Genomic DNA, 15,414 nt, shown 5'->3' with positions numbered 1-15,414 from the left:
GTGGGGTTCGATTTAGTATTTGAGGAAGCCTTGTTGGTCTCAGCAGGCTAATAATTAGTGGTGCAGATGGAAAAGCAAGGTTCTCAGAAGTGCATGGCATGAATCTGTGCCTGGGGAGTTTTAGGAAGAGATATCTGTATCTTCCCTTTACTTCTGCAGCCCACAGAGGAACCCTCCTTACCGTACATTCATGCTGCCGCTTCCCACTCTAGGACAGGGTTGCCCAACTTAATCCAGGGATGATGTTTTTCAAAGAAGATTATCTGGGATGGCCACTGATTTTATCTAAAAAAAAAAAATATATGTATATGTATATGTATATGTATGTGTATATGTATGTATAATATATATTTATTCCTGGTACTATAGTCCTTGTGTGGTAATCTGGCATGTTTCCAGTCCATGCAGGCACACCATCCACTGCACGTTTCATTTGGGAAGTGACGTACCGAGGGGGAGTGACAGTGGGGTAAATATGGGCATATTGAATTCCATTGTGGATTATGAACGTAGTAAAATTGGAACAAAAATTACCAATCCCACTCCTGCCCCAGCCTATAGCACCTGCCTTCATGGGACATCTCTTTATCAAGGGCTGCACCCAAAACTCTGACCAAAAGCAGTGGATACAAATTACTCACCACAGATCGTTAGTCTGTAATGTGGAGAGAAGCAAGAGCTTATTCCAGACATCGTGAGATGCATCAACCCTCCAATAGATTCAGCTTACAAGACTCCCCTTTACAAATGGCTTTACTGAATGCAGTGAGTCCTCATCCTTCTTGTCAGCCCCCAGAAAGCCACCCCCTTCATTCTGCCAGCTTTCAGAACACATCACCACAGACAGACCACCTTTGAACATTCACTGTCCTACAGTAGCAGCTTCTACCAAACGGTGGTGGTGGGGGGGGCGGGGGGGGGGGGGGGAGATCAGGGGAGGCTGGGGTAATAAATAAACACCTGTATATGGCCGGCCAGGCGCTACCTAATCTCCGTCCTCTTGCCTTCTCCCGAGCAGCAGGGACCAGGGAACACTTACAGCAGTATTGTGATTGGTCTGAGTGCCGTGGTTCAGTGTTCAGACAGGGCCTGGGAGGCTGTGCATGTTCTCCACCTAGGCTGTAAAGCAGCCTGGGTGCAGAACAAGCAAAGTGCGCATGACTGGCCAGCCCAAGTACCTACCACCCCTCCCCCAGCTCTAAACAGCCCAGCCCCCCCAACCAACTGAGCCGGTACGGTCGAATAAATTAAAATAACACTGCGTTATCTTGATTTCCCGTTTTAAATTATCTAGACTCTTGCAAACCTCCATGAACACTACTGTATGCCCTTGAATTCTATCCTGGGCCTTTACTGATGTATCACTTGAATATTTGTATTTAAATATTGTTAACTGTACTAGGCTGTTTTGTTAGGCCTATCAATATCAGACTGCTCTTGTGCCAACATATGCATAGTATTTTGGCAATAAATGTTATCGCTCGACTAGCCTTCGCTCTCCACTTCCTTCTCTTCTCTTTCTTTCCCTTCCTTTCTGCCTGTCTTTTCTTCTTTTATTATTTATCACTTGGGTTAGTCTCTTGATGCCCATATAGGCGTAATAACCTCACTTTATGAATGTATATGTAATAATTTTGCCTTAAATATCTTATGTTAACCCTGTTAGTTTTTTCAGTCTTCCCTCTTGAAAATCAATAAAGCATTTTGAAATCATGAATTGCTCAGTTGAGGAGCCACCACTGGTGTCAGATAAGTGTTAAATGATCATCTATTGTTGAACGGAGGCTCACTGCTACCACCAACTATTTGTTTTAGCTTTTTCTAGTTAATAGATTTAGTTGAGTTTTTTTCGTTTTTTATATTAAAAAAAAGACATGCAAGATTTCTTTATATTTTTTTTGTCTCCATAACGTTCTTGATGGGAACACCCATGCTGACTGTCAATCATTCAAATCTCCATATAGGAGAGTCGTAGCCAGCCCACAAATCTAGCTCGATCATGGAATCGTGGGTTGCTCACACCAGCTATCATGGAATCGTGGGTTGCTCACACCAGCTATAATTTCAGAGTAATTGTCATGGGGATCTCATCAGTATGTGATGCATTCCAAAATGTCATTAAACATTCTCATCGAGAAACAACTACTGCGAATTCCCTTCATATAAACTCCATTTTGCAGAGTACATCTCTATCAGCTAGACGCTCTGCATTATTCTACTGTCTAGTGCCGTAGAAAAACGAAAACTTGGCTTACAGTTGACTATGTCCCCATTCTCGACTGTGGTACATCTGTGCATCCTTCTGAGTACTTAACTCTTGAAAGATTTTCTATTAAACATCTGAACTTTGCTTTCTAAAGAGCTGTGAAAAAATGCAAAAGCACAGCGTTTAACACTGCTGCACTTGACACATTTCATGGAACATCTGGGCCATGGCTTCTCCTCTCGCCATGTGTTCTTAAGGGCCGCTGCTTCCATCTGTGCCACCCAGCTGCTGTTCTTGGAAGCCCCGGACTGCACTTTGGGAGAACTTGAGGGATTCGTGGTTCCAAGAAGAAGCAAGGCATCTGTTTGTCTCTGGTTCCCTCTTTCCTTTGGGTGAAACTGGTCATCTTTTTTCCCCCACTTGTTGGCTGACCCTTTGTGATGGACTGTCCTCTTTTATCAAAATAACGGATATAGCCTGGTCTCTTACGCTTGCATCTGGCTTGAAATCTGATTGATTGCTCCAGCTGCTGTTTTCGAAAACACAAGTCATGTGGGATGCAAAGCAGGAGTCTAAACTACATGGTCTGCAACTCAGAGCTGGGTTTGGGGACTCCTGAAAGCTTCCCGCCGCAGTGGCGGGAATAGAAGTCAGAAGCTTGTGGTCACATTGTGGGGCATTGTGGCCTACGTCCATGCCTTCCAGAAGGGAAGGGCCTGAAGTTGGATTCATATATTTGAGAAGTTTGTCACAATTTGGATCTGCTGGTAACATCCAAGAATTAATAGAAGAAATACATCTGATCCCGTACCGGGAGGGTATCGGATGGTAGCAGATGGTACATATGTGGGTTTTGTTATTTTTAATTGACGTGGAAGGTTGTGGGTTGTTGTATCAACTAAAGTATAGAGATTTTGCCATGTGTGAAGCTTAGAGAATGTGCACCAAACTTGTCACATCTGCATGTACTGGCACTCTACATATGATGCAGCATGCAAGAAAAAGTGTACAGTTAGTTTGCAACCATGTTGTACTAACCTGTTACATGTTAGGAGAGACCACATCTTTGATGGTGTTCTGAATACAAATGACATTGACATGGCAAGTGTCAAGAAAAGTACTCCCCTATGGGGGATATAGACAACTTCCAACCTCTGTAGGCACTGTTATACCACCAGTATGCCACTTTCCACCATGGAGCAATGAAGGAGTGAGAGAGGAGCTGTCCATGGCCTGCACTGGTTAAAGACCCACTGGGTCCACACACTGAGGCGACCTAGGAGCAAGGCATGGCATGTACTTGTCAAGACCACCAGCTAAAGGACCATCGAGTACACACAGGAGTGAGATGAGCTATTTGTCCATAAAGATATATAATTAAACATGGCTTTTAATTTCTAGGCAGAATGCACCTGCGTCAGCTGCGGCCACTGCAGGTAAAAGCAGTGGGGGGGATTTGAGAGACGACCACAAGGGGAAAAATACATAGTTTTATCTCTTGGTTGTCTCTCGACACACCTCCGCCACCCCAGAAGGCCCCTCCGCTCTTACCTGCAGCAGCCGGCCTGCATTTTAGGTCGTATTGCCTGAATCAACCCTCTCGTGTGAGATTAAATGTGAGACTGAGATCTACATATTAACGTATCAGCACTTTTTGGGTCTATCATACCGAAATGGAGCTTTCAGCTAGAATGACTGCTAGAGGACCTTTTCCTGCTTTTTGGGTTTTGCATCCTCTGTTCCACAGTTGAATTATGGGTTTTTTTGGTTTTCTGGTAGGCTGGTTCTGTCCTATGTCTTCCGCCTTTGGCTGCGTTTAGGTTTGCTATGGGTAACGTGTATAGGTACAGACCTTTTGTTGAGCATTTTAAGGGACTGCAGCCATTGTCTTGGGTGTCTTGAGTCCAAGTCCGATTTAGTGGGCAAATAGACCTAGTCTGCTCTCACCGTCTTGCTTTGGGCAGCCTTGCTCCTCTCTGGGATAGGACTGCCTTCTGAAAAAATATCACGGTCGCAGTGTACCTTAGTTGGCGCCTTGTCTGGGCAACAGGCAGACTCCTAGGCTTGGTTTAATTATTAATGCCTGCCACAACTGGGTGTGTGCTCGTGAGTACCAACACTAAAGGATTATGGTTCCAGCGATTGATTCTCACTTGTGAGGCTATTGTACTGAGAGTAAATGTTGCTGAGCATTCTGATTTGTAGAAAGAGCGTTGAGGTGCCATACAGTGGTGGGTGCGGAGATTTCCAATGCGCAGAAGGGGAAATGGGTCATCATTAGGTCCTCCTAAACAGGACTGGTGTAAGGCTCTCCATATGCTGTATGAAGTCTACCAGTGGGTGGAGTAATAATCTTACACTTTAAAGGGAAGGAATTAAAAAATAGTATGAGGGTTCAGCCTCCTGTTTACTGCTGCCAGCTCACAATAGTGTAAATAAGTTATTCCGTACACACAGGTAGACACACTCGGCCTGTTCTCCTTGTCTTGCTGTGCAGTGTCCTCAAAGAAAGGAAGATACTCCGCTGTATCCAGTTACCTTTGTGCTTTCTCATGATCTGCTATAACAAAGGCTGCTTTTACCTTCTTGTCCCTCAGGTCCCCCCTTTAACCTATTCCGTTGCATAAATGTGAGTTACTACATAGAAATGTGAAAGTGTATCCCATGCCCCGAGGGATGAAGTATCTCCCTTACGCCTCACAGCGACAGCAGGTGTCAGTGTGTGGCCATCAGTGCATGGCAGGTTAGCAGGTAGCTCTTAAATGTGACTTTGGGGGTGGGGGGTGTCATTGATAGCTGCTGCAGGGAACAAACAAATGCTGTGAGGATGGTGTAGATCAGCTTTCATGTAAGTGACGCCCTCCAGCAAACTATGCCTTTGCAGCACCTAACCGGAGAATGAGGAGCAAGGCTTGGTTTCCAAGGCCCAGTGGGGTGTGGGGCCGAGGTATACTGAGATTCAGAGGCAGGCTTGTCTGCAGTGAACTTGGGAGGATTTCCACCCAAGTCGCTTGTACCTCTGAAATTCTGCTAGGACCGGTGCACAGTAAGTCGTCAACTTGACGTGAATGACTTCGTCAACCTTTCAGGCAACCTGCAAAGAACCTTTCCTTTTTTTTTATCTGATGGGCAGTGCACCTTTTTTAGATAGCCATTTCTCCTTCATCCTTTCATGTGCTGCTTGACTATGGCAAATCACCATTTTCCAAAGCATCTTTTTTTGTTGTTGTAATATGACCATCCTAAACATGGCTAGTTCTTGCAATATGTGGCGGAAGTGATGAACAATCCCTGTGAATGATTCTGTCAATTGTGTAACTTCTACCCACATAATGCAAATGGCATTCGAACATGTGATGGATTTGAGACTTTTTTGGTCCCGCTTGTTTTTCATTTATAGGTATTCCTCCTTGAGCTTTTCATTGTAGTTTTTCTAATAAATTAGCTTACATCCCCTAAAACCCACAAAACAGCAGAACATAGGCTTCATGTTAAATTGCTTTTGCATTGGGCTCGGAGTGCATTACTGGTCTTCTGTAAAAATACTGCCCACGTAAAAATACTGCCCACCATAGAAAAATGCTGTGCAACAAAGCCTGGAAAAAGCTTGAATCAGGGATTTTATAAGAGAGTCTGATTAAGTAAGGACTCTACATGCTGTAAAAGTGAAAGGAGTTGTTGCCGGTCTGGTCACAATTTAAAGACTTATTTGCGGACAGAATAGAGAAAGGGAGTTCATTTAAGTGTTCGCTGAGAACGATCTGTTATCCGTTGTTTTTTAGATTGTCCTCGGCTTTTTTTAGGGCTAGCTTTATCCAAGACCATTTGATTTTACTTACGTTTTTAGGTATTATACTTCTAGAGACTTTCGGTTAGTCCTTTTTACTCATTTATCTGTTACAGTTTCATTGACATATTTCTTCTGTCCAGTATAGCATACAGCGTGGGGCAGCGAGCCAGCCCACTTTAGTCATTCGCTAGCTATTCTGTGAGTGGCCACATTCTGGCAGTTCACAAGAAGCACATCCACACCAAAGTAATTCCCTTAAGTGCCAGGGACTACTATGACACTGTGTTCTTCTTGAGACCAAAGTAAGTGTTTTGTTTTAACCAATGTTTAATGTATTTTTTTTTTTTCGATTAAGAACCAAGGGATTTTCCCCCAACAATAAAGGTTTGCAAAAACCAAAACAAAGCACAAACTGAAAATGTCAAAAGGCTAGCTCATTACGGCGGACCATTGCTTTGCCAATGCTTGTTTATTTGAGCCTGCATCATAAGCAGTGGCTCTTCCAAATAAGATGTATGAACCGCATGTCTACCAAATCCTCCTCTTGAAACTACTGTAAGAAAGCTGAAACTGGTTGATTCATTTGTGTAAGGTTCAAGAGAATGTCTGGCACAACATTTTCTGTTCACTGATTTCTTGCATAATTGTTTTGAAGGCCTAAATACGTGCGTTGGAGTAGTCAAGCCTGAAACATCAGTGGCGACCACTGCAGCTATTTCTATTTTTAACAAGCCCAAAGTTCCCTTTAGTATCAGACTTTATTTTTTCTCCCAGTTTTCACCTGAATGAGACTGGAATGTAAGGCAGTGCTTGTAGAAGACACTATCTTGCTTCAGTGTCAAGCGTCCTGGTGTTTTCTCATATCCCAATGAGCTCCATACAAACAAGTCAAATTCATTGAGTGAGCCAAAGTGGGGAAAAGTTGCTAAAATACAGATCGCTAGAATGTTCGGGGGACTTACAATTTGAGGAAGTTTTCTGAACTTTAACATTCAGGTTGGTCATTTGTACAGATAGATATGGGCAATGTATAAATGTTGTCACGCTCTACAGTGGAAGCCAGGTCCCCAACCGAGAGCATGCATTTTTAGTTCTCCTGTTCCAGCTAAAAGCATTGTAAAAGAAAACTGATGTGCAACATATTTGCTTGTCTGCATCCAACAGCTCTTGAACATTTTAAATCAATCCCAGTTCCTCCGGTGCATTTTTAATATCAAAGACACTTTGTGTGTAGGTCTGTGGATCTTATGATACATGAATAGCTCTTAATGAGGGGCCAACAACCCCTGAAGATCTGTAAAATGCGGAAGTGAGTTGGGGGTTAGGGGATCTCCCAAATACCCAGTAATTGAAGTGTTGAAATTCACAATCCTAAATGGGCCTGCAAATAGCCATGCTTTGCCTTGAGTTTCAACGAGACCTTCACAAATATTTACGATGAACTTTTGAGATGTTTGCCCTGGCAGCTCGTGCAAATTCTGTTCTTTCCTTATTCTTAATTTTAATTGAGAGATTCTGTTCAGCAGATCTAACCTTGTTTTGTTTTGTCTTGGGTTTCCTTCTGTAGCTGTGGCTCCATTTTGGGCTAATCCTGAAAAAATGGAAAAGAAGCTTCATGCTGTTCCAGCTGCAAAAACGGTGAAGTTCAGATGCCCAGCTGGTGGTACCCCATCCCCGACACTCCGGTGGCTGAAGAACGGCAGGGAGTTCAAGCCTGATCACCGTATCGGTGGATATAAGGTACAACAGTCCTCCAGCATCTGACTGACACTTAAGCATGCGAGCAGGCAGGCTAGCTTTCAGTCCAGTAAGGGAGCATGAGTTGAGAGTGAAGCTACTGTAGTTAAGCCAAAAAGGTTGTGTGGTTGAGTGTCTTATTGATTCAGTGCTTAATTTTTTAAGGTGTGAAATCGTAGACTAGTCCAGGTTACCTGAAACTGGAGGGACGTTTATCATGGTTTATCATATTTCTAAGACTATATTAAACACTGTAACGCACCACTAATGTGGAATACTCCAGCTCACCTCAAACTTTAGGGACAGCCTATTTTTATTATATATTTTAAACCATATCAAACAGGAACATTTTGCCCTTGATTTGCTCTTCTGAACATGTAGATACACAGCACCACCAAGGGGTGGACTTTGAAAAATACATGCCAGTGTTTAGAAATGAATGCCGGTGCCGAGGGCCAGAAAACACCGGCACCAATTAAGTATAGTATGAAGTGGCCTCCCCTTGCTTACCAGTTACTCTATGATGAACCAGTGTACAATTATGTGCTGTTCTGTCTTGTGACTGTACCAACAGCTAAGCAAATGAGTTATGTCTTCATTCTCCATTTTTTAAAATATCAATGGTGGCTGCTAGTCCATCTGGAGTACTGCTATATGGTTGCATGATGCATCTTAAAGTTCTAACATTACTATAAATGCACCATTTTCATTTTAGTTGCCTTGCTAAAATGTTATGCAGTTGCCCTTTGCATAGCTCACATTCTGTCGTTGGTATGACCTTCCAGCACTTTCAACTGCTCTGTGGTTTGCGACATGGATGTCAAGGTACAATTGCAGACCGGAGTGTTCTTGAGCTTGTAGTGATATTTTGTTTGTAGTATGTTCTGGTCATACTCCCAGGTAGATGGTTGTAACTTTGTCCTTGAATTGTGTGTGTGTGTCACACATCTTCATGTTTGATATGTGCTCATTGCCTTGTGAGGAGGCAAGTGTTTGGCACCATGGTGGTCAGCTTTTGGGCATTTTGAGCCATGGTTGATGCGCAGAGGGAGTTTTTGTCGGATATGTTCTATAGACTGTGAATGTGTGTTATATCATGGTGCGAAGTACTGTTGGGAGCACAGTGATAGCCAACTATTTGGGCCATCTGTGTTAGGAGTTGTGTATGTGTCAATAACGTAGCTTGTGTATTGTTTCGTAGTTAGTAGTGATCCTAAAGAGTCATGGTAGTTCAAGCTATGGCAAACCTTTGCTTTGTTGCGTTTTTGAAAGAGTACGTTCTACTATGTTCCGTTTGAAGTTCGTTTTGGTCATACTCGTTTTGAGTCGCAGAAAGAATAATAATATGGAACTGAAGTCCTTGGAAAAAAAATGAAAAGGTGGCGTGGCACAACAGTTATCGGTGGAACACCTTATTTCTCGTTCCCGAACTAACTCTTCCAACTGGAAGGTTTATGCCTGAGGTATTTGGACATGCACAATTAGCGCCAGTTTTCCCATGTTGTATCAAGTGCCTTCATTGATTTTACATAGGTATTGTTTCAGAATCTTTGTGTTTTTTCTTATGCAGTATTAACGAACATCGCTTATTTTGGGTTTAGTTCCTTACATTACCCTACCGTTGTAAAAAAATATATATATATTTAAAATAGAATCTTGTCTATATTGGATCACCTGCAGACAGAAAGAAATAGTCGAAGCAAATGTGGAATGTGAATACACTTCTCTTTTAGGGCAAGGCAGGGCGTAAACCAAAATGATAGTGAAAGGTTTGGAAGCCTTGCCAAATCTGTGCACAACTCTAAGAACTTAAAATGAAAAACCTGAAAGCTGCTGAACCTTCTGAATTTTACACAAGGAGAAAGGAGTTCTAATGACAGACTCCATTAGCTAAGTGGTGGGGCGGCTGACTCACCCAAGTATCGGAGGGTTGCACAGAACTTTCACTGGCCCCTACTCACATTTTGCAAGCCATCTGGTGGGCTAGTGTGTACTTCTACACCCCGGCACAATTACCCACTGTTGCTGCGGGATGCTGGCGACCAAGACATGGATTCACCCACCTGTCCTTCAGCGTATGCCTGCACCACATCGGAAGGACAGTTTGGGGGTGCTAAAAGGGGTATTAATCTGCCTGTGGGCAGAAACCTTTACTTATAGTCCATAACTTCCTAAAACACAGGGCCACTGTAATTAAGCACTGTTTCTGCTTTTTGATTTTTGCGTAATTATGGATTTGCCGCATTGCCACATAATCCATCATCTGCTCCATAATCTGCAGATTATAACAAACATGTTTGTTTCTAGCGCAAACAGATACAAAATTACTAAAAATGTTGCAACATGTGTTCTCTGTGAAGGTTATCTGGTCATCTTTCACTTGCTTATTTCTGTATTGGGTTGTTAAACTGGTACTGCTGAGGTGAAATGTTTGCCCAGGCAGTGTTAACATGTGTGAAAATGCCAAAATAATGAAGTAGTACTATCAAAAAATGTGCTGCAGTATACCGCATACTTTTGCCTTTCTTGTGGCATAATTTAGTCAACCCTGCTGCATAATTTGTTGCTCTCCCTGCTGCACAGTTCCCTCAATCGCACTCCAACCGGCCCTCTCTCATGTGTTAACAACTACAGAAGACACCTGTAGTCCCAGTGGAGACCTGGGTAAATATGGTAACATATAACAATGTCTCAACGGGAATCAATAAGTGGCTAAAGTTAAAGAAGTAACGTAATTATCATATACATTAAATGTTAACAAGAACATAATTTAATATAGTAATATTGTCAGAAAAGGGCAACCAGATCAGAGGTGCATAAATCAAATTGCAGCCTCTCTCCTTGGCGCATTATGAGTACAGGCACACGTTTGTTGTCTGTACGCCTTGTTGTGTTGTGCACATCAGCATAGACCAGCAGCTCCCAGGACCTGTGTGTGAGGCTGTTTAATAACAGATCAAGTTGTGTATAAGGTTACATATGCTTAAATGTACCTGGATCTACCAGCCTTCCCTTGGTGGTTGCCATGGATTGCTGGGGGCTGTTGTTAGTCTTACCGTTCACATAGCACCATTTTCGAACAAAACCCCTTCTGTGTCCCTCCTGGTGGTGCAGAAATGATTTGCTTCAGGTGTAAATGACACTGGAAGTGCTGGGATATTACAAGCAGCATTGTCCCACCGAGAACCCGATACTGTAATGAGGAGTTGGCTTTCTAGCAGTAAAACAATAGGGGTGGAAGCAGTTCAGCCCTCGGGTTAAAGGTTTCCATGGGAAAGCTTTGTCGCAGGCTGGCTCAAGCTTCTTGTGTCCGCAAAATGGATTGATTGTACTACACACTCATGAACCCGTGGACGTTAATCAATCGGCCTGTCGTCCCTTGGAGCCTGCCGGTTGTAAGGCATGTGCGATGGCAGTAGTAGGGTAGTATACCTTCCATGGGCATCTTGCTTTTACTGTCTTCAGTAGGTTTTACTATTGCCCCCCTAGACCAGCAGTGGTGCCCTCACTCTGCTCAATGTCAGAAATCCTCTATCACATAATTAAAAAGATACATTTTGGGGAGGGGGTGAAGCCCCCCCCCCCATGTCTAAACGTGCGAACATGATGCAATGACTTATTTCCTTCCTTCCTTCCTTTACTCTCCCAGTAGCATGAACCCTTCCACAGTGTCTAGAGTAGCTCCATTCATTTGCTGAAGGTCCATCAACTATCTTCTTCCAGTAGCATCTTTCCAGTAAGGCTTAATTCCCTGTCGAGTGGTTCCACATCATCCTATGTCAAGGCACTGAACTACAATTGTTGCCACTCGTTTCAGCCCTGAAGGGACATTCGTATTTCAAAAAGCAGGGGAAGGTGGTGCCTTTTTAGGGAAACCGGGTAAACAATTTGCAGGACCATAACCATTTATGGTTACGCACAGGTCATTTGGGAGATCCTGGCATTGATCAGTGCCTACACGCTTATGGAAGTTTTTTGTCCAGAAGTGGCTTTCTGCGTTTGTGGTCAAGCAGATTGAAGATCATTTTAAAAATTGCAGCTCATTGAAGCATGCAAAATGTGCTCCCGAACAGGAACATATTTTGGAGTCTAGAAATATTATTTGAAAGGTGTAGAAGAAGAAAAAAAAGACTTTTACATTCTACATGTCATTCTCCATTTTCCAAAAAGAAATATAAGAGAACTGGTATTAAATCAGAGGACACATAGTACATGTATGACATGCATGATTCGCTTAGTCTGTCTGAGAATCTTTGAACATACTGAGAGACCACTTAGTTGGCAATGGTCTGGCATCATATTTTGACAGAATATTTGTTCTAGTCAACTACCTGATTACCATTTTTCTTGAATCAAGCCTCCTGGTGGGTGGGGCGGCATCAAACGCGGAATGGGTGACCACTTTGTTTGCTTTTGAAACATTTAGCACAAAATTATGATCATTGTTTGCAAACTGGTTTTATTTTGTGGGCACATTAAATTCAATGTTGTTTTTAAAGGAAGGCTTTTATCCACATTTGGTTAATGGAAGCATGTTGCATCATGATTCTTGATTTTGAGCTCATTAATACCCCAGCTCTTCTTATTTCCGCAAAGAACTAAAAACTTTCCTTTTTAAAAACTAGCCACCCCTCTCCCCCTCAGAGTACTACACCCTCTACTCAGCGCTTGGACGCCCTCGGGCAGCAGCTGCGCTATATAAATCCCCTTTTCATTTCATTTCATTTCATTTCAGTTATTATCCAGCATGCTTTGGACAGGCCCCCTCTGTGCTCATACTTGCATGTCGCCACAATTAATCGAAAGAATGTGTCATCATGTGAATCAATTTATTATTATTGATTTTTTTCTTCTCTTTGTTGGGTGTTACCAGTATATAAATTCTGTAAAGACTTATTTAATGTAGGATGTTCCAGCTGTGAATCAATCTTGAGATGGAAACCCGAATCTGAAAAAGCACTGCAAATGGTCTTTCCACCACCCTCAACTCTGTTGATCGAGTAAAAAGCAACCAAGGGCCAACTCAGACCCTTGATCTTTTCAATCAGGAAATTATTGAAAACTGAACCTCTTTAATAACTGAGCGTTCATCTATCCTCTATGTCCTCTGCTGTCAGCGCGGAGATACACCTTTGATGGTGATTCCAGCGCTCTACAAATCTTTCATTCATTCATCTGTCAGGTGGTGGAGGACATTATATCGGGCACTTTGATAGAAGACCCCCATATTTTGGAGTTAGCTGCCGCTGGCCTGACCGTGATCTCTGTGCGTTCAGTAGCCACCACCACCACCACCACGGCGCCTCTTACGTAGTCACTGAAAGTTTGGTGTGTGGCTGGCGTTATTAGGCAGCAGAGAATCGAACCTTTTTGTTTTTTTAGAACAAATCCCAAAGCAATGGTTTTTCAAAAAACAAAAAAAACAAATGTCCTCCATACCGTAAGAGTTTTCTTCCAGGGTGTGAAGTGGCCATTATTTACGTTGTTTTTTGTGACCACCAAGTTTTGTCTAGCGGTGACTGACCTAAAATGGACATCAGAGATTCTGCTCTAAATATGGGAAGCAGTCTGCGAGGACTCCACCATCGGAAAACTGATGGCCCGCCCAACTCAATATAGAGTAGGCAGACTGATGGTTTGGGGGACAGGGTAGGGTGCTCTGGCACGTTTATGATGTCCACCAAACTGTAAACCGTGCCTCAAGTCACTGTCCCGTTCATGACTGCTACAATCATCGACAATTTATCTCCTGCATGAGGTTCTTGCAGCAGTATCACTGGGCAACCTGTGGGCCAACAATTTCCCAACCCCCTCATATTAGGTTTTTACAGTGTATGATAGGATGAATCTCTCCGGGTACATTTTCCTCCAGTATTGGGCAGCAATTAAACCATAATGTTTGCCTGCTTTGTATATTCATACATCAAAGATGGTGGCTGATCTAACGCAGCCCTGTCACGTGATCTGCTGCAGATTTCACAGAGTTCCACAGTTCTTCAAACTTTATAATCGAGAACCTGCAGACTAAAATATTGCTTCAAAAAAAGGAAAGTGAGTCATAGCCAGGACCACTGGAATAATGCACATGTGCATCCAACAGCATTTTTCGCATAATCATAGATTTGCCACATAATTCATCATCTGCTGCACAATCTTCAGATTTTTAACAAAGAAAATTGTTTCTAGCTCAAGCGGTTCAGAAGTTACTAAAACCGCAGCGACACATGTTTGCGCAAAGTGGAAGTCCCTTTGCAAAGGTTGACTGGTCACCTTTTTGTTTATCGCTATATTTGGGTGATAAACCGGTACTAATGAGGTGCAACTATTACCCAGACAGTGTTAAAAAGTATAAAAATGTCAAAATAATGAAGTAATTCCGTTCTTGTCGCTTAATTTACGCCACCCTGCTGCATAATTTGCCCTTTTTTGCCACTTAATTTACGCCACCCTGCTGCATAATTTGGCCCTTCACTTTCCCGTGTCCCTCGATATACCCAGCACAGAGGCTGAACTTGTGTGCTGTATTCCACCAACCCAAGGCCTCCTCCGGGCATTCCGTCTGTACTCTTCTTAGTACTGTGCGCCATTTTACACTAGAGCATTTTTTCCTCCCCAGCACGTTCTCTGCGAAGCTCTCCATTTATGGAGTAATGGATCCTTGCCACAAAGGTTGCGTCACATCCATTTCTGCCAGTCGCCTTTCTATCCCGCTGCCGAGGCCGAATTTACTAAATGGTTTGGAATGTTCTTTACTGCCTAAAGTGACTGACGAGGCTTTCCTGAGCCCCGCCAGTGGGGTTTGGCAGGTCCTATCAGTTAGTTTTGGGCAGCTCTTGCCCCCCAATGAATCGGTTTACAGTATATATTTGTCATTGCCCGTCGGTGTTCACATGCACATCGAGGTCGTCTCTGGCTGGACTTCCGTTCTGTGTGAATGAGATGTCGTCTCCCAGGAGACTCCTTCCTTTACGCAGGTCTCAGCTGGAAGCACATAATGCGCTGTGTCATGCTTGCCTTTTATTTATTCATTAAACCTGAGTCATCCTGGTTAGTGCGCAAATTAAATAGAACGCGCAGCCCAAATTCCATTAATCCTGACCATTATGTTCAGCTCCAAAAGGAACAGAAAATCCCGTAATTTCTACTTTCTGTTCTCATCTCCTTTTATGAAGATCAATTATCTTAAATCTGCACAACTGGCTTCTTTAATTTGTGATCACCTCTGTTCTGTACCTCCTGCGTGCTACAAAAGTGCATTACTTTGAGGTCTGGGCTTTGACAGCTCAGTTAACAAACATACCAAATCCTTACAATATACATTAGCGGTCTTTGGTTCCACCCCTTTTAACCATTGGCTTTCTTCAACAATCCTCTATCCGTTATTGGCTTGAAACTTTGTCAATCGTTTCTTGGCTCAGCCCATTACAGTATTTATCACTCACCTAATGTTATTTCTAATTAGATGTATCCTTCCACCATCACTTGATTGCTTGCATTGAACCTGTATGAGGGACTCGTTTACAGCTACAGCTCTCTGCCTGCACTTGCTGGCTTTAATGTGCTACATGCTTTAGGCATGTAAACCCAAACCGGCTGGCTTTGGCAGTGCTTGTTCTGGACCACTGTTGTCTTAGAAAGCTTTACCTCAGTTATGCCGGAGATTAAACTTGGAATCACAAGG

The 15,414-nt window shown here is 43.0% G+C and overlaps 1 protein-coding gene across 6 annotated transcripts in view; it reads left to right on the top strand.

Moving 5' to 3' along the window:
• FGFR1 (fibroblast growth factor receptor 1) overlaps positions 1-15,414 on the top strand; it is a 153,072-nt gene that overhangs the window by 69,607 nt on the left and 68,051 nt on the right. For all 6 annotated transcript variants that reach the window (XM_086943650.1, XM_086943649.1, XM_086943652.1 and 3 more), the window contains one exon: positions 7,564-7,736. In XM_086943650.1, the coding sequence (XP_086799776.1) occupies positions 7,564-7,736 (173 nt within the window). The remainder of the gene's footprint in view (positions 1-7,563; positions 7,737-15,414) is intronic.

The sequence above is a fragment of the Lissotriton vulgaris genome, chromosome 11, assembly GCF_964263255.1.
Source record: "Lissotriton vulgaris chromosome 11, aLisVul1.2, whole genome shotgun sequence".
In the NCBI taxonomy this organism is placed as follows: domain Eukaryota; kingdom Metazoa; phylum Chordata; class Amphibia; order Caudata; family Salamandridae; genus Lissotriton; species Lissotriton vulgaris.
Note: the sequence above shows the minus strand (reverse complement) of the source record. Positions and strands in the feature narration are given on the sequence as shown.